We start from the raw sequence: 19,382 nt of genomic DNA on the forward strand, positions 1-19,382 counted from the left end.
ACACAAAAGTCTCTGAACATAATAAAACAAATACATTTTAATTCTTCAAGTGGCCTCTGAGATAGAAACTATACCTGAGTCAAATATTAAAACATAGAAAGTGGTTGCAGGATACTGTAAAAGCCCAATACTATACCACACTTACTGCATAGTTAATGTTGCTTTCCTCTATATACACATTTTGAGACTAAAGAGTGTGGTGGAGAAATGAGTATCAGTGAAGACTAAGAATAAACATGGCATATTATATGTCCATCTTGATGTTGGAGTTGCAAAATGTTGGATGATCAGAGCTTGTTCATCTCAGCACTACGCTTCTTTTTCCACCAGCAGATAATCACCAACACTGAAAGACAAACACAAGCTGAATCAAACCAAGCAGAAAGACAAATAGAATTTCATTCATAAAACAGTGATGAAATGAAGAAGGTCTGTTTGACCTTACTGGGTTTTTGAAGGCAGAGTGATTTAGGATTGATTTTTTTTTTTTTATTGTGACCTGATGATGGCGCTAGAGGAAAAGATAATAATGGATCATCAAAGTTATTACTATTCATCCTGATGGCCGTATGAATATCTGTACCAAATTTCATGATAGCAATGAAGCAATAAATGCTATCAAACAGACGTCATCATATCTATCAGAGATTAATGTCACTGACTGGACCAAAATCATTCAACCCTTTCAGTCAACCCTCTGTAGTGTACTTACCAACAATAATACAGGGTATCAGCAGGAGACACAGCATCAGAAGCACCTGATGTGAAGAAGACGGAGGTCCTAGTCTTACTGTCTTGTCTCCATACTTTATCTGGAAAACAGTGATGGCACTGCATTTAAAAAATGAATTTTACAGCAGGAAGTCTCATCAGAGCAGTGGGTCAAAAAATGTTTCCTCTATGTATGATTAATACTTTAAAGGAAACATCACAATCTGAAAGCCATTATATTGAAATCAATATACTTCTAAGGACTTTGCTGTGATATACGTTAATTTCCTGCTACCTTGACCAACCACCTACAGTAAATAAAATCACACTAAAGTCTGTGTTGTATTCTTTATTGTAATATTTAGCTTGTTGCAGTTTGTTTGAAAGACTTACCAACAAGTGTTGAAACTCAGTGTTGGATGTGCTTTGAATTTCACAGATAAAAACGTCAATCTCGTTATGGTTTTCTTTGGTTTTCATGTTGCAGAAGTAATGCTTTCCTTCCTGGACGCCCCATACTGACAACTCTGCCGTAGTCATCTTCAGTTTGTCTGCCGTTTTCTAAAAGCACAACAGAGGCAAATGCTAGCCTTTTATGAAGTGACGTCATATGTTTGTGCATGTGTGCTGGAAATATGTTGTACCTCTATGTTGATCATGTGCTCATTGTTCCCAGTCGTGGATGTGAAGCTAGTAAACTCGGGGTCTGGATAGTAGGTGATGCTTGTGGAGCAGGTAACAGTTTCATTGGCAACTTTCATAAATACGTTGCTGGTAAAAACCTCCTGAGTATTTTCAGCTGCAGGTATGTCATAAGTTAGATTCTGCAGTAAAAAAAATGCAATATATATATGACATTATGTAAACTAATGAGTCAGCATTATGTAACATTATACAATCAATGTGACATTGACATAATGTGACATAAGTCAATGTCAACAACATATGGTAACAAATATAAGACATGAAGGTGATGTCAAGAGAGATGACATGACATTAATATGTTATTATATGACATAAAGCAGCATTACATACAGTATACATACACATGACAGAACATGACGGGATAATTTGACATGATACAGTCCAAAATGGACTATAATTTGGTGCATGTTGTGATATAACGTGACATTGTGCTGTAATGCAGCAATGCATGACTTACTGTGCATGCTTGTGGACCCACCTGAGAGTTTCTGTTTTGAGGAAGCCTGACTTCCTGCGGGGCGTGGCTGTGTATGACCCCTTCCACAAACTCTAGCAGGGATCCCGTGACTTGGATCTTCCTATGTCCACTACAGGACAGAGAGTAGCAGCCAAGCGGAGGGAAGGCATTTTAATACACATATGATACCACAGAAAGTTGTTTTTAGCATGATAACCTAATATGATGCAACTTGAGAAATCTTATACGGGTTGCCTATATATGACCTGATTATTTTTAACTGAAATGAAAGGAACCAAGAGTATAAGTCTAATCTCCACTAGTTCCCGCAAGAATTGGTATCACAACCATGACTGATGATAAACCACCGTTCAAAGGTTTTATTTGTCACATACAGGGTTATACACTGATGCAGGGTTTTGCAGTGAAATGACATTCTGGTCACTGTGTTGGAGACTGTAAAATGATTCTTACTGAAGTAAATGCCTAAGAAGACCATAAAATAACCACAATTTTAACTTAAGAGGAATAAAATTGGAAATTCTTTTTCCTCTGTATTATTATATAATGGTGAGAAATCAATGACTTTTGGATGATTCATATTTTTACGTATATGTACATGAATTGTTATAAAGCTCCCAAGCAGCTTGAGTATCATGTCTTAAAATGGTGTGGCTTGGCAGAAACAACAGGCAGAAATGGAACTTTCAGTTGTTGCAACTTAAGAGGGAAGTAGTCTTGTGGTGGAGGACGTTGCTTTTGGGAAGTGGCTTTCTTTCCCCACCAGATGACCCTCAACTTGTAACTGTTCCTCAGTTACTAACATTGTTTCCTTCAATCAGTTTCAGGAAGTTTTACTGAAGTCAGTCACAAAGCGCTGAAGATACGTCCCAAAATAGCCTACGGAAGTTTTACTGACCTCTTTGAAGGTTTTTAGTGTTGGAAATGCTGTCTGAAGCATTTGTAATTTCAATATATCTAATAAAAGTGTCAAATTAGTTATGATAACTTGGTATAATCACAGTAAATATATAATATGGAGATAATTGTGCTTTTCAACGATTTAGACATATCCTATCAACCAGGATTTACCTAATGACTCTTTCACTTTGAAATGGGCTGCAGAAGCTGATCTCAGTGATGATGGTCTGGTCTTGTTTGTTCAAAATCACTATTCTACTCATTAGATTAGCATGCTATGTGTGGCACTTTAAATTTGTCTGAATGACATCATGTGAAGTCATTCTTTTTCCAGTGTGAGAACTGAAAACCTCCAATTCAGCTCAGTACTTCTTTTCTAATAGTTTCAATATTTTTAAGCTGACAGCACATGACACCTGAGTGCCAAACGCACAAAACCCACAAAACACTTCACATTTAAAATAATGTGGGAAAGACATCACCTAAAGAGAGGTTCATGCTAATTACATTGCCAAAATGCTAAATTCATAGAAAGTATTCTTCCTCATATCCTCTTTCACTAATATAAATTATATCAGCAGTTTGTGATGTTCTGTTTATACTTTGAGCTTTAATTTGGAGGAAAATCTGATATTAATCATAGTTTTGAAATGTTTTCTGCAGCGCCATAGCTGCAGGAAATACTGTATCTGACCTGTCTCGTCTTATCCTCAGAAAAGCTTCTTCCATCAAGTCTGTATGTTTGTGTTGGGAATATAATAATAAAAATACTAATAAATCCATTCATACCTGATCCAGCTGCTGTTTGGTGTAATGGCAGTGCAGGCCGGTAATGACCTGTAGGTGATTTTAGAGTTGCCATGGCAACTACCATCTGGGAGGAGAACACATACTTTGACCACGCCTTTACTATCAGTACTGGGAATGTGGAACGTCAGACTCACACCTGTGTTGTTCCATACAGGAGATCTGACCAGAGAACACAGGATGACAGACAGAGAGAAATGGAGAATGTCATTAATATAGCAAACAACAAAACATTAACATACAGTCAGGATAGAAAGATGGCAAAATCAGCTTAAAAGCAGGTCTATGAAGTCTTTTAATTGTTCTATAATAATTGGAAACATGCAAAATTGATCCAAAACTCCTAAAGCAGAAGCACACTGTGCTTTAGTTTTGAGTTGACAGAGGATGTGTCTGAGCAACGATGCTGAAAAGTAAAAGGGCTGTTCTTACCTTATAGGGAAATGCCACAAATTTGACTGTGACACTGTGCTAAAGATAAAAACTGCGGACTGACAAGATCAGTATATGCTCTATTGACAATTAATAACCAAACTGAAGTTATAGTCATGAGTTATTAACATGTATACATCACAATATAAGTGGATGTGGTTTTGTGTACATTGTGTGTGGAGCAGAACCACGTTTTACAACACAAATCCAGCTCCTGCACATTCATAAATACTGCCTAGACAGTCACTCAGGCACAATATATTAATGATTAATGTGGGTGAAACTGCCATTTTGAACTGTGATTTATCAAGTAACGTTAACTTTAGACACCTAAATAAATTCAACCTCTAAACTGACTCACTCTCGTGGAGTGCAGTCCATGTCTGCCTGGATCCTCACTCTGGTCACGTCACGAAGGTTATGACCTGACAACACTGCGTGGTTTCTGCCGTAGAAAGACACAACACTGGGAGTGATGGAGGAGATCTCTGGCTTCTGATGGTAAAACAAGCACAATGTTTGTAATGTGTTATCTCCTTGTCATGTCTTTAACCTCAGAAAATGTTAATGAGGGTGATGTTCAGAGAGTTCAGACTCACAGAAAAGTTCATTCCTGACTCCACCATTTGGCAAACACTGTACTGCAGAAGGAAGTAAGAGGAAGAAATTCAGTAGGTTTAACATTCACTGTACTGGTTCAGGTACTATTTGAACTTTAGAAATGTAACTATTTATTTTCGAAATGTTGAATTAAGGACATTTTGGGGAATTTACTAATTTGCTGTTGTACCAAGAGATGAGATATCAGTTGAATCTCTGAGTGTAGTATGTAGATTCAGAATATGTTTCAGCTTACGTTAGTTTGATGCAAACACTTGAAATGAGGGAAACAGCTCTTCTACCTTTGTCAAACTCCTATGCTGTCTTATTCACATGTTTTATGTGTATGATTAACACATGTAGAAGTAGCTAAAATGAGACATCCTCAAAGTGAAGTTGCCATCCTGTTACCCCTTTGTTCTACGCTAGGTGATTAGGCTATGTTAGGCTAGGCTAAACAACGATATCTATACAGAATAAGTAAATCTTTGCATTAGCAAAGCCATGGGCAGCATATAATGTAACATATAAATATTTGATATTTTAAGAATACAATGTTGTTTGACTATGAAAATGATAACTGAACTAACTAATCTTCTGTCTATAAACTTATTGGTAATATTTACTGTTTGTTTCCAGTATACAGGAAGCTAACATGAATTACTAACTGCTTGTTGAGCCTTTGCTGCTGGCAGATGTCGAACTGACAGTCTGTTGAACAATATATTCAGTGGATGAATAATGAATATGTACTCAAACATTGCGACAGTGGATTAAGTAAGATGACGTGGCATCTGCCAATCTCTCTGTCTGGTAATAAAAACAAATATCTGCATATCAAGGAAGATGTATCTAATCTGTATCACTCACAATCTTCAAATTTACAGCACATGGAAATATAGCATACATGTAGAACATATATAATGTCTGGAAAAGCCTTTGTATAGAGGATGAATACATGTATTCTTACATTCTTTGCTCCTGCAGTTGCCCAGGAACAGCCATTTTGGCTCCAGACACATCCGACATCGATACACTGCTGACACCTGAATAGAGAAAACAAATGTTACCACCTCCATTGAGATCAACACCAATGTAACACTCTAGTATGAACCATGATGACTTGATACAACACAAGACCATGAGATAGTAATATACTCTTCCTGATGATGAAACACAACCAGGAAAAATGGCTTTTGTCTAATGATTATGATTATGTGTTGTGTGTATGTACAAACACATATTAGTATAAGTTTTTTCAGCTCTATCTTCTGTTAGTTATCTTATTAGGTATTATTTGTCCACATTAAGTGTCTTTGATTTCTTGAAAATGTTTGTGAACTTACAAGACAGAGGTAGGTGGTCCTCTGATGTCAGAACACTTCATTAGCTTCAGTTGTTCCGACCACTGATTCGTCCCAAGTTTAATCTTTACTGTGACAGCCAGGCCTGTTATTTCAAAACATTACAACAAAAAACTAGTCGTAGTTTTCAGCAATTCATATGTTTATATGCATAAAACAATATTGTGAAACAACAGAAATTTGTGAACTAGCAGAGATTTTTTGTCTCTTCAAGTCAGCTCTAAATTTAATATCTATAGCTGTCTTGTGCTTTTTTGGGTTATGATGCAAATCAATGAGTGGGGCTGCTTTTTTTGCACCATTGAATTAATTTATTGAATTTATGGTTGTCAGGTTTTTCATTCTGGATTAGCCAAAACACAGATTTTATCAAGTTAAATACTCTCTCTCAATAACTATTAAAAAAAAACGATCACAGTTTTTATATCACTATAATATAATGTATATATTGCAATAGGAGATTTTATTGATATTATCCACTTCTTCCAGCTACAGAATTAAATGGACATATTATATTACATGTATTATTTTGTTTATATTATACTTAAAAGTCACTGACCTTCAGCAGGAAGCACACTATTTGAGAGGATGCAGGTGCATTGTGGGAACTGTGGGGGAGGGCCTCCCCTGCTACAAAACTCATTGGAACTTGTAGAGATTTGACAGGCGAAATTAGACGTCGCCTTCTGACCCACAGTCACGTGTGTCTGGATGTTTAGTGTGATCTGAGAAAGGTCAGGATGTGATTGTTTAAAAGAGAACAGTAACAACTGATTATAGATAAAAGCTTGAACATGATCTGTACCTGCTCAGTGCCGTCCTTTACAACATTGTAGGAAACCATTTTCTGCTGGTAATCATCAGGAATGGATAACCAGTCTGAATCTGGGCATTCATCTTCAAATGTGCAACTAGGAAGAGAAAATTAAATTATTACAGCGTTCATAACTGTTTGAAGATGTCATCTGCAGATGTGTGTCTGACCTGTTAGAGCCACACCAGACACAGTGTGGATCCTGTGCAGACCAACATTCCTGCAGAGTTTTGTATGTGCTGCACTTTGACACAGGTACACGCTTCATCTACAACAAAACACAAACATTCAGCAACATTGTGACAGTATGACTTAACATAAGGCATTACACCACAGTACACATGTACAGTAAACCTACCTGGTTTTGAAATGCCATATAAACATGTTTATGATCCACTTTATCCAGATGTATTTTGGGAAACACTTTGCGGTCATCATTGGACCTGTAGAGCACCCTGGGACATGTGGTGTGATAGTTGTTGTCCACAGCAAGCTGACAACAAGAATGTAGCTTTGGTTATGTTTCTGAGAGACTGAGCTACAAATAGAATGTACATCTAACAAGATCTGTACAGGAAGTGTGGATGATGCAACATTTCCTGCCTCACCTAAAATCAGGTGGTGACTCCATAGATGTAGTGTTGCATATCTTGGAACATATATGGTTTGGCAACTCGTAGAGGTCAAACCACAAACTATGACAACCAGCATTTAAGTGATACTCTAAATCTACAATTTTTATTTTGATAATCAAACACACATCCCCTGCAGCGTTGAACAGCGATATGAAAAAACATAAAAGCTTCTTCTCACACCACTATTATATCATAATTCACAACTCTGCTGTCCATGTGTATGCTGAATGTATTCCATCCTGCGGGTTAGCGGGTTAGCCCTGCTAACCCGACGTCTGAAGACGCGGAATATCAAGTTTTTTTGGTGTGTGTAAAGGTGTGTATGATTAAGCCTGGTGTCGTTTTCGGCCGATTTAATGAAGGTAAACACAGTTCAGGCCGTGCGTAACGGCACTGCGCTCTGGCGCGGCACTTCTCAGCGGCTGCGAATTTAACATATCAGTCCTGCTGCCTTCAGTTGCTGCAGGAACTTAATGAACTGAAGGAGAAGCTTTTCATTCAGTATAAAGCAGCTGTGGACAGCAGATGCTGTAAGAAGAAGAAGAACCCTCATTCATTTATAGATCAATGCCGATGCTTTAAACACATTAAACGTTATTTTCTGTTTTCTATGTGTTTTATTGAAAAGTATTATGTATATTTCAAGCATTAATCCGTCATTGTAGCACATTAACAGCAAGTTTTTAGTTTTCACTTGTTGATAAAATCACCGAAGTGACAGCGGAGTGACTTTGCTCCAGAAACAGACGTGGTTCTGATGTCTGAGACCCAGTTTCCATAAAACCATCAACAAATCGCTTTGCGCTGCTTCTTTGCGCGTCTCCTCCCGGCAGTTCGCCGTTTATGCAGCATTTGGCACCACAAAGCAAATTTCAAGGTCAGGAAAATACCAAACTGTCCGTGTGCTGCTTGCTGATGTTGCATTTGGTGATCAAATTATTTAAACTTGTCTGAACTGGCAGCCGCGGTCCTCTGTGTTCTGATTATACGGAAGAGGATTAGGGTCACGTGAAAAATTTGAGTTCTGGGAGACGAAAAAGTGAGGACAAAAAGTCTCGTTGTCCCCCCTATTCTGACACCAGTATGTAGAACAAAATAGGATCATCATCTGTGTTGTTGAATTGTTGATCATTAGTCATTTCTCTCAATAATAAAAGTTTTTCAATAATGGATAGACTGCATATCACTGTTAATACACACCTTAATGAGTTGCCCATCTCCCGTCCCAACGAAGAAAACCATCCAGCTCTTGTGTCTCACTGCCAGCACAGAGGTCATGTAGTTCTGTCTGAGGAGCACCTTCTTTGGCTTCAGGGTCTTTGGCTGAGAAACACAAACACTGGTATCAGTTATGAATCCAACAGGTATTTGTGGATGTCTGATCTGTTGAGCTTTCAGGTTGCAAACAACAAGTGTCAGTACTTTTAAAGCTTTAAATTACTTGACCCATCAACTGTTTTCAGACATAAAACCAATGAGAATTACTGTGTGCGCTTTGATAGTGTTATAGGCTAAATCTTATTCAGATCCTTTACTTAAGTAAAAAATAGAAATATCATAATGAAACAAAATTCTGTAAAAGGCTTCTTCAAAATCATACTTAAGTAAAATACGTGTTATTCGGGAGAATGATTCCTGTGACTGTTTAATTATTTTATTGTATTAAATGGATTATTTTACTAATATATTAACGTGTGTCAAATTCCAGATTAACTTTTTTCATTATGTTGACACTGGTCTACAGACTATCCTATTGGACTCGTGTCTTCCTCTAATGTTTAACTGATGTCTTAGAGATTCAATTGAAACAGGTGAAACAACTTTTTTTTCTCCAAAACAGCGACCAACTTTAACGTTTCTGTTGTTGCCAAGTTTATAATGTCTGTCCTCTAATGCTTAACGTATGTCTTAGAGGTTCAATGCAACAGGTGAAAACTTTTTTGCAATACAGCGACCAACCTTAACGTTTCTGTTGTCACAATTAGCGAAGCAGAAATCTGGATCCTGATCGGTTCTCAGGGTGAGATCCGGACTGATGTCAAACATGACCAGCTCGGTGTTGGTTTGTCCTCCGTCCACACTGAACACGCCGCTCCAGAGCACCGGTAGCCCGCCCGGGACCACCGAGGAGGCCAGAAGTCTGCTGTCTTTATCTCCACTATCAGAGATTTGGAGAGACGCACCCCGCAGTGACTTCACCGTCTGGACCTTGTTCGTTTTACCTTCGAGCCAAATGAGACGAACTTTGCTGCCTTCTGCGTCTTGAGGCACGTTGGAGAAAAGATAGATGATTGAACTGATCTGAAATCCGTCCACAAACTCAGTGAAACTTTTAGTTCTGAACAGAGGGGTAGAGGAGTCGGCAATAAAGGAAAATATGCCTCCTGCCTGCTTGTTATTTGTATTATGAAGATACACTGCCTCTGAACGAAGGGAGCAGCTGGTCGTTGTGGATTTGTATTGCTGTAAGGCGGACAGAATATAAGTCTCAGGACTTGATCTCTCCACATCCACATCTACCAGGAATGTGACGGACGCGCTGCTGCGCTTCACGGATCCCACAAGGATGTATTCACTGTACAGCACCTTAGAGATGTCTGACAGGTCCAGCAGCTCGCAGTAGCCGCATCCGTTGTCGGTCACACCGCAGGTGATCAGAGTGCCATTGTCATCAAACGGCAATAATACGTTGACACTAAAAGTTGCGTTCCACTCATCCCTCTCGGAAACCCGGTAAAAGTGCTGATCATCCGCCCATTTATCTCCCTTCAAGGTTCCTCTCTGGGTCAGACTCTGGACCAGAGTCAGGTCGTGGTTCAGCTGGTACAGCTTCTCGTCAGTGGCGATGTAAACGGTGTTGGTGGACACGGCGAAGTGGCGGACATCTCCATCAAAAATAAAATCTCCATCCTCCTCCAGGCACCGACCTGGTTTTCCCAAGAGAATAAAAATCAGTCCATACAGCAGGATCATCTTCTTGCAGCAGTGGCAGCAAAACGCTCATACTTTGACGGTCTGCAAGTCGCTCTGCACTCCGCCACAGTGTCACTGGAGTCGTGCGTAAAAGCGCAGTGCGCGCCTGTTGAAGAGAGAAGTGCTCAAAGTGGGAGGGAGCGCCCAGCGAAACCGAAAACTATCAGACATTTTAATTAGATAGATTAGATAGATATAATGATTTTGAAGCATTGCTGCTTTCACTTGGCTGCATTTGTCCTCCTTGTTGTACGTTTTCAAACAAAGCCTATACAGGAGCCTCTACATGCAGTGATGGACTATGTGTGCGCTCCCGGACAAATTCATCTACTACATGAATAAATATTGATTCTCAATAAGGCAGCAGGCAGTTCGGACTGTGCTGCTCTATGGTCAATCCACATATGAGAACGATCCCTGGGTATCTGACAATGGTTTACATGTCATAGCCTATATGATGCCCATCCAGCCAGTGAAAACCTCCTGTTTTGGACAGCGATTCTATTTCAATTACACAAAACTCAGAGAAAAAACAATGAAGGATGTCCTTTCCCCACGTCCGTCAATAGATGGGACTTTGGACATATTGTGTAGTGTAAAACGTTGCGTACAGCTGATTTTAGAAAGAGAATCCTGACATAAAGGACTAAACTGTATAATGCCCCCAAAACTTTTTTTTTGTATCTCATGGTCAACAGGGTCTGTCCGCTGACTCCTTATTTTGAGACCCCATCATCTCGACCCTTCTGCAGGTTGGAACTAAACTACTACAGATATCTGTTGATATCTGAGTGACATCTAGTGTCCGCTTTGTGAATTTCTTTCTTCTGGCCTGCTAGAAGCTGGCATGAAGCAAATGTGTCGTTGACGAAATGGGTGAATGCAAGTGTATTGTTTGTTGAAATCGTAAAAGTCTTAATAAGTAAACGACCAAATACGTCGTGTGACCATGCACTGCAGAACGATACACAGGAGCGTTTTCTAAAGTCATGTTTAGTACTTGAATTCAACAGAATACATATGCACTACTGTGCCTGGTTAGTTTTTTTTATTTTAATATAATATTTTAATAAGTCGGACATCATAATGGCATATGACAGCTCAAAGAAGAGCTGGAACAGCCTGAAGTAAATATATAGCGAGGTGTTAAGGAGCAAGCATTAATAGCAAGAATTAACAAATTATTTGACGAGAATTTAAACCACATTTTGGGGCAAGAACTCACACAACAAACCTAAAAGGCTTTTGATTTAAAATCTAAAAAGAATCATATTAAAAGGGCACTTCAGTGATTCGTGGAAAATGTAGGATCCAGTGTCTTAGGAGCTTGATTATAAGTCAGGATATCTCAGCGTCTGCTTCTTCAATTTTGACCATTCTTTTTTAAATCTGTCTCTCGACCTTATGGAAGTACAAGACTAAACCGCTGGAGTGCCCCTTCAACACCATTTACCAAAATGTAACCTGTTTACATGAGTAGCTTTGTTTTGGCCATAGTTAGGCCATTATAATTAGACGCAAAATGATGTTTAAATGTGTGGATTTTCCCTTTATAAACTCGGCGCCTGAACTATCACGTTTACCCTCTAGAGGTCGCTGTCTTCCCTCAGTAGGGAGATGCAACGGCATGCAGCAGCCCGGTCAGAGGCAGCAGAGTGTCGGGAACTCCAGCAGCTCCGCTCCGTATATTTCCTCTGACCCTCCGCTTGAAGGATTCATTCATCCCAGTCAGAGCTGCTGCTCGGTCTGTCCGGACGGGATCCCTCCATCTATCCATCCACCCATCCATCCTTCCATCCGTCCATCCAGCTTTCTATCTCTACCTCCATCCAGCGGTGCGCGGCGTCCACATCTACATCTGGGAAGGTCAGACGCATCATTTTTGATCAGCGGACCTGCCAACTTTGTTTTTATTTCCCTCATCTTGAACAGCGTTTTATCACCGGGAGATTATTACTGCATTCAGCAGTCGCTGGTGAGTCTTCCTGCCGGTGTTTTCATGTGAGGTGCGTCCCTTCAGGAGACAGTACTGCAACACTGAGGTGTGGAAATGATCAAATCTGTGGTCAGACAGGCTAAGAGGTTTGATATTTCACCAATAGAGTCAGACCTTTAAGGAAGGTCATGCTGACACTCAGAGACATTCCTCTGAGAGAAAGCTGTCTCATGACATAAAATAATGGGTTATATCTAGTTCTACTCAGGTTGGTCTTTGGCATTCATGTTATTTTAAATTGAGCTTATTTTGGTTGATGTTCAATTATGTCACATCATGGTGTCTCACTAACATATTTTCTCTTTTTGTAAGATAACTATAACATTTAAAAGTTGGACAAATCTGTCCAGCCAGACATTCCAGATGATCAAATAGGAACAAATTGAAGATAAAACACACAGTGTCAAAATACTACAGTTTTCTGTAATGCAGTCACAGGAGTGTATCTCCACTTCAGTCTTCATGAATATGCAGTTTCATCTTACTTTGCTGCCTGATCTCCCTCCACCTTCCCCTCTTGGGTTTGAGGACACAATTGGCATTCATGAGCTGCTCTGTATGTTGCATAATAGCCCACATCTCAATGGAGTTTAGGGTCGGTCAGCACATCCTACACACGTGCTTGCCAAACTGGGGTCTTTGGGACTCTCAGGGATCCTGAAAAAGGTTGTGGGTTGGATGTCAGCAAAAGTTAAGATTTTTTTTAAATCAGTGTTATTGCATTAACTTGAAATTGGCAAGAGGAGGAAATGACGACTGAATGAATATCCTCAAAAACAACAAGTTACAGCAACCCTTAGATGACCTGCACATATCAAGATAAAGTCAAGGACGTATAAAGTATTCCAGTGATGTGAAATGTTGATGACTCAGTGTACTCAAGAACTGTATTTAAGCACAATACTGTAATTCTGAGGTATTTGTCCTTGCATTTTTCCATTTTATGCTACTTACATTATACTTCATCTGCACTACATTTCAGAAGGAAATACTGTATTTTTCATTCCACCAATTTATCTGACAGCACTAGTTACTTTGCAGCTTAAGATTTTACATACAAATACACAATCAGTTTAAAAATATGATTATTATTACATTTTTATGGACTAACTACACAACAATAACTAGTTAAAATGATCTCCTCTTTGACCAGTGACAACATTAAAATGCTGTTTACACATCAATGCATATAATCAATACTTTTACTTTTGCTGCTTTAAAGGTACCCTGTGGAGTTTTTCACCACTAGTAGTTTTATGGATCAATGTTTTTAAGAGTGGGCCCCTGAATTGTTTTTATTATGGTAAGAAACACTGAATGTAAACATAACTTTTGTTTGTTTACTAGAACTCCTCAAGGCACCTTTAAGTACATTTTACTGCTAATACTTCTCTACTTTTTTGAATAGAGGACTTCTACTTGTACTGTACCTGTATATTTTCTATGTTATGGTATTTCAACTTTTACTTAAGTAAAGGATTTTATTTCCTCCACCACTGATGACTCACATAGCTGTTCTTATTAGAGGTTTCTCAGTTTTCTTCCCTACAACAGAAGAGAAAGACAAAATCCTCTCAGACAGGAGTCCTTGTGATGAAAATATTTGATCAAACAGTATAACAGCATTAGGACTGTCTGAGAGAGACTGTCACCACTGAACACCAGCAGTGTTTGCAGCAGCTACAAAAGGAACTGAGAGGAAAGGAGAGTATTTCTTTTTAACAGTAAAAAAATTATTTCCAACCAGATCATTTTTACAGATATGAATGGTGGAAGTAACAAAAAATTAGTAAAAGTTAGTTGTGTATTTTTTGAGGATTAGTCTGTAATTCTACTGAAATACTTAACCCCTCTTGAATGAAATGTCAGTAGTTGTGTTTGAATAGGACATTGTTGCTTTTTCTCCACCACTGGTTTTACTGGTTTTCCTCCAGAGGCAGTGCACCATTTCAATATATGTATTTTGATGACAAGCCTGTGGTTTGGTGTCTTTGTATAGCCTGTGGTGCAGCAGGTCTCCTCCCATGGTTTGGAGCTCAGAGGTCTGTAATCCTCCTCAACCACAGCACCACCACCCAGATTCATTACTCAGGGTAAAAATGACACAAAACCCAACTGGGCACACAGTGGAAAAAATATACATGTGCCCAGTTTGACAATTTGGATGGAGGCCCTATAGGGCAGAGGATCATGGGTAGAAAAAGCAAAGCTGTGGATCCTAAACAGAAGGGATCAGGTCCATTATTGGTTCAAACTTTGGTGATATGACTGTCAATCTCATGTATTTCAGGATGAAAGGTCAGTTTTTTTTCTTTCCCAACAGTAACAGACAAGTTTTAGTCACAGAGACACTTCACCTATTTAGACATATGTAAAATAGTTTATCGTGATTAATCAGAATCTGAAGATACAGCAGAAAAGATCCTGAAATCACATTAGTACCTTTTGGCATCAGCCTGAAACGCAGGACCAGTACTTTACACTATAACTTAGAGCTGTTGTTTCTTATTGTTTTCAGTTTGTAGCTACTAATTTTTGCCCTGGCTTCTTGTGCCTCTTTCATAACACTTTTGTTACTACTAGTAATTTGGGGTTATTGCAGCAATGTAGTTTGTACTTTTTGTCTTGAGTGTGGTATTCTGAAGCATATGTGTAGGTGTGCATTTACTTTCCATTCTTTTTGCAGACCAGACCTGCTGCTTTGAAAGTTTAAAATAGTCTGACTCTTTTGTTGTTGTTTTTTTTACAAAGTAGTTATACATCTTGGGAAGATTATTCACTGTTTTGCTGAGAGTTAGATGAGAAGATTGATACCACTCTCAGACATGTGAGTTGAATCGATCTTCTCATTTTACTCTTTGCAAGACAGTGAATAAATGTTGAAGTATTCATTTAATGTAGGGAGGGAGATCGAGAGAGACAACTACTACAGAACAAGGATGCGTCACTCTTAGTTCTTTACGGGGGACCTCATTGAAGGGCTACTTCTTAGTTTATAGTCCAGCATTTTGGAAAATACACATCTGGGCCATCCCAGCAATCTGAGTCAGCTGAGAAGATTAATATTTACTGCATTGCAGTTTTAGGAGCAGTTACGGGTTGGAAGTATTTCTTGTCCAACAACCGCAGGTCTCAGTGACTACATGTTTGCTGTTGATTCTACTGACAAAACCCCACAACTGAACAGGAGACTGATCAACCTTCTAGCTGACTAGATACAACATGTATATACATACTAGGTGTTTTTCTCACTTTTGATAAAGCAGCCTCCCCCTGATTCCAGTCTTTGTGCTAAGGTCAGCTAAACCCATCATGGCGTGTTTACCTCTATACTGGGTGCACAGAGATGAAGTTGATAGTGATCATCTTGTTTGGCTTTGCAGAGGTGGCAAACATGCATGCCAGTATTTTTCAAAATGTTTGACTGCACCTTTAAATGCATGGCCTGCTACTGGTGTGCAGTAGTGTTGTTTGTCTTGGATCTCTGATGTAGCTATACAGTTTTTCTGCAGTCAGAAGCTTTGTGATTTACCATAACAATGTAGTTAGTTCTTTTTCTTGATACAGTAGCACTGGTGTAAGTTAGTTTTGCCTTGAATATTTAGTCAGTGCTTTAGTATAGTAGTCAGTTGTTCTCTACTCCAAAGCAGAAAGTTGAGTTTAAGAGCAGCTTAACTGGAACTGTTAATCCTGTAACTTTGTTACATGAAGTGTGTGTGTGTGCATGTGTGTGTGTGTGTGTGTGTGTGTGTGTGTGTGTGTGTGTGTGTGTGTGTGTGTGTGTGTGTGTGTGAGTGTGTGTGTGTGTGTGTGTGTGAGAGAGAGAGAGAGAGAGAGAGAGAGAGAGAGAGTCAGGATGATGGGTGGAGTAGGTGGAGGCCATAAATGGCAAAACACAAGAATGACCATGTCGGTGTAGGGAGACACTGCTGTGTGTTCCTCTTCCTCCTCTCTCATTGGTGTTTCCCTGCTGCTGCTGCTGTAGCTGTGTGGGAGAGTGAGGGAACACAGCAGTGGTGTATGTCTGCTGGTAGTAATATGTGTGAAAAGTTAAACAGATAGAGAGAAAGAAAGAACGTAAAAGCAAGGATCAAGGCAGTAAGACATCTGAAAAAAACATGTTATAACAGAACAGAGATAAACAAGCTGTGTATGTGGGCTGCTACTATTCCATTTATATTCCTGTTTACAGCGTGATATACAAAGAGACCAAATAATGGATGTCTGACCAATAATGGCTGGCTTTGTGCAAATGTTGCAAAAACACTAGCATGGATTTTCTCCTTTTACCTCAAAACATGAAAATACTGTAGTTTCAAGCAGATCTAGCTATTTTTTCTTTCTTCTTGTGTTGTGAAGCTGTGTTTTCAAGCAGTTGTTATACTGTATGTGTCATACAGAGTCACTCAGAGTCATAGTTCTATTGAGGCTTTTAAATGTTTAAAATGACCTTTATTTTCACATTACATGATCCTCAGGGTGTAAAATTGTTAACATGAGGTTGCATAAAAAATGCCATGAGTGCTGTCTCAATCATCTTAATATCAGAATATATTACATTGGCCATGCTGGACAGTAGAATACTTGAACTACTACTTACATCTGTTGTATTCATTATTTTTTCATATTTTATATTTGAGTGTATATAATTTAGCCTTTAATTGCATTTATTTCTTTTGCCTTTTTGTCTCTGTTTTTGTATTTTGATTTGATTTATGTCGGGTGGCTGCTGTGGCATATTAATCTCCATTTGGGATAAATAAAGTATTTATCTATATACCTTGAACATTGACACACCGCAACATAGGGTAGTATCTACTTTTATACAAGACAATCTACGTAGTTGCATCTCCTTCCTTAGACCACATTGAGATCCAGTTGGACAAAAAACAGGGCTCACGAATATCATAAATGTCTTGGCAGGTAGCAGTTTTTCTGGTTCATTCCTCATCAGTATGCATGAAGCATGAAATACTATATTCAGTAATTTGAGTACTTCATAGGCTTCGTCTGACCAGCAGCAAATTGGCAAAACCTTTTGCAGGAGTAGAAGAGAATTGCTTAAGTTGCAGGTGATATCCAGGCACCAACAGCCATATCTTTTGGTCCTGTCCACAGCTGGAAGATTTCTAGGCAGGGATTTTTAATACCCTCTCAAATTTACCATATGTGGCAGTTAATAATCCTAACCCTTTGATGGCCATATTCAGGGTGGTTCTGAAGGACTTAAAGATAGCACAGCTCACCAAGTTAGGGTTAGGCTTTCTCTATGCTGCTTGCTTGATGATTGATTCTTCTCAGATGGAAAACGACTGTGTCACTGTCTCATCAACACTGGTTGGAGGATGTAATGGCACACCACAAACATCTCTAACCCCCCAACCCTAATCTTAACACCTCAAATGTTTCCTACGATATCTCTAACCCTAACCCTTCACACCTTCCTATTAATGACTCTACCCCTAACCCTTCAAACCTTTCCTAGTAATCTCTAACCCTAAAGGCCTTTACACACCAGAGATGTGACAAATAAATGACACGAAAATGTGAAATACTCACCTGCGAACTATTTTGCATCAAAACTATTCATATTGGCAGCGATACGAATTTGCAACACAAATGCAAATTTGCGAAATAATTTGCAACAGCTCATTCTTCAGTAAAATGATGGATTCAACATCATCCAGTGATAATGATCTCTGTCCTGCACTCAGCATCTCTGTCCAGAGACTTGGAGTGTAAAAAATACCCAGGGGGTCTCTCCGGGTTCCTTGTCATACCATACAGGGTGATGGGAAACACAAACAATCAACAGATCCTCCATTGTCATTGGGAGTTGTGACATGACGTCCATTCCACACAACATGATTGGTTGATGCCTTTATTCGCGGTGTGAAAGCTCAGAAAAACCAACGTTGTTCCATAAAAATTTATGTCGCTTTTTCGCTGAGTAATATTTTCCTTCTGTGTGAAAGTACTTATGACAAAAACACAGTTCAAAAAAATATGTTGACGTGCAAATTAATCACAAGAAAAACACCCCCCCCCCCGGTGCGTAAAGGCCATAACCCTTCAAACCTTCCATACAAATACCTCTAACCCTAACCCTAACACCACAGACCTTCCCTACTCTTACCATAACTTAGAGGACTGCTTTACTAAACTGGAAAGAAGGAACTGTTATTAGCATCACACCATTACTACATAATGCACTGTTTTGACTGTGCTTTCTGGTTGGTGGAAGGAAGTGTGGAGGGCACATTAATAATGGAAAAAAAACCCAACAGTCTTTAATCATGCTGACGGCTGTCATAAAGACCCCAGCTGAGAGAGACAGAGAGACAGATGATCGACCTCCACTTGAGCCACACCACGCGGCACACAGCCACACCATATATGGACGTGTGTGCCAGCACAAAAGGGAAAAGGTTAGCTTAAACCCGGACTGTGTGTGTGTGTGTGTGTGTGTGTGTGTGTGTGTGTGTGTGTCTGTGAGAGAGAGAGAGAGAGAGAGAAAGAGAGAGAGAGAGAGAGTGTCTGCAGTAGATGAAGAAGGAAAGCATTGGAAATTTTCCACTTTATAACTTCAGCTAGTGTGAAGTTGGCTAACATGTTTCTGGCACTGACACATGCAGACAGACACACATTTTTCAGCCTTTATTTAACCAGGCAAGGTTTGCTGAACTTGTGATCTGTTTTGAGTCTCCTTCCAACTTTCTTTGCTGTGTCTCCTTTCACCCAACAGAGACTAACAGAGGGATGAGTGAAGAGACTTTTTTGTGCGATTGAATTTACAAAACAGATACACTGACCGGGCAGATGTACTTCAGCAAGATATAGAAGGATTCTCACGACTGCCAGAAATGTTTTTAGTGGAAGCCAGTTTTCTATCACCCTCGATCACTTATTTGGTGTTTTATTATATTGCCTAACAACACAATCGGTATCATGCCAAAACAGGGCAGAA

General features: G+C 39.2%; 2 protein-coding genes across 3 annotated transcripts in view; one reads left to right on the top strand and one right to left on the bottom strand.

The window, feature by feature from the left end:
• Positions 1 to 9: 9 nt before the first annotated feature.
• LOC121891106 (plexin-C1-like) lies at positions 10 to 10,796 on the bottom strand. 2 transcript variants are annotated; one of them, XM_042403859.1, is made up of 16 exons: positions 9,406 to 10,624; positions 8,647 to 8,769; positions 7,170 to 7,304; positions 6,982 to 7,079; positions 6,803 to 6,908; positions 6,557 to 6,722; positions 5,980 to 6,082; positions 5,604 to 5,679; positions 4,633 to 4,674; positions 4,395 to 4,528; positions 3,584 to 3,763; positions 1,895 to 2,003; positions 1,356 to 1,535; positions 1,105 to 1,272; positions 713 to 812; positions 10 to 346 (listed from the first exon to the last, which is right to left on the bottom strand). In XM_042403859.1, exons 1-16 carry the CDS (start codon positions 10,417 to 10,419, stop codon positions 288 to 290), a joined length of 2,793 nt encoding a protein of 930 aa, XP_042259793.1. In that variant the 5' UTR covers positions 10,420 to 10,624; the 3' UTR covers positions 10 to 287. The 2 variants fall into 2 exon arrangements, with proteins under 2 accessions (XP_042259793.1, XP_042259794.1); XM_042403860.1 differs by lacking the exon at positions 7,170 to 7,304 and having other exon boundaries at positions 9,406 to 10,796.
• A 1,233-nt stretch (positions 10,797 to 12,029) lies between these two features.
• rerg (RAS-like, estrogen-regulated, growth inhibitor) overlaps positions 12,030 to 19,382 on the top strand; it is a 50,815-nt gene continuing 43,462 nt past the window's right edge. Inside the window, exon 1 of the mRNA XM_042403866.1 lies at positions 12,030 to 12,394. The gene's annotated coding sequence lies outside the window, so the exon portion shown is untranslated. The remainder of the gene's footprint in view (positions 12,395 to 19,382) is intronic.

Source organism: Thunnus maccoyii, chromosome 23 (assembly GCF_910596095.1).
Source record: "Thunnus maccoyii chromosome 23, fThuMac1.1, whole genome shotgun sequence".
Classification (NCBI taxonomy): domain Eukaryota; kingdom Metazoa; phylum Chordata; class Actinopteri; order Scombriformes; family Scombridae; genus Thunnus; species Thunnus maccoyii.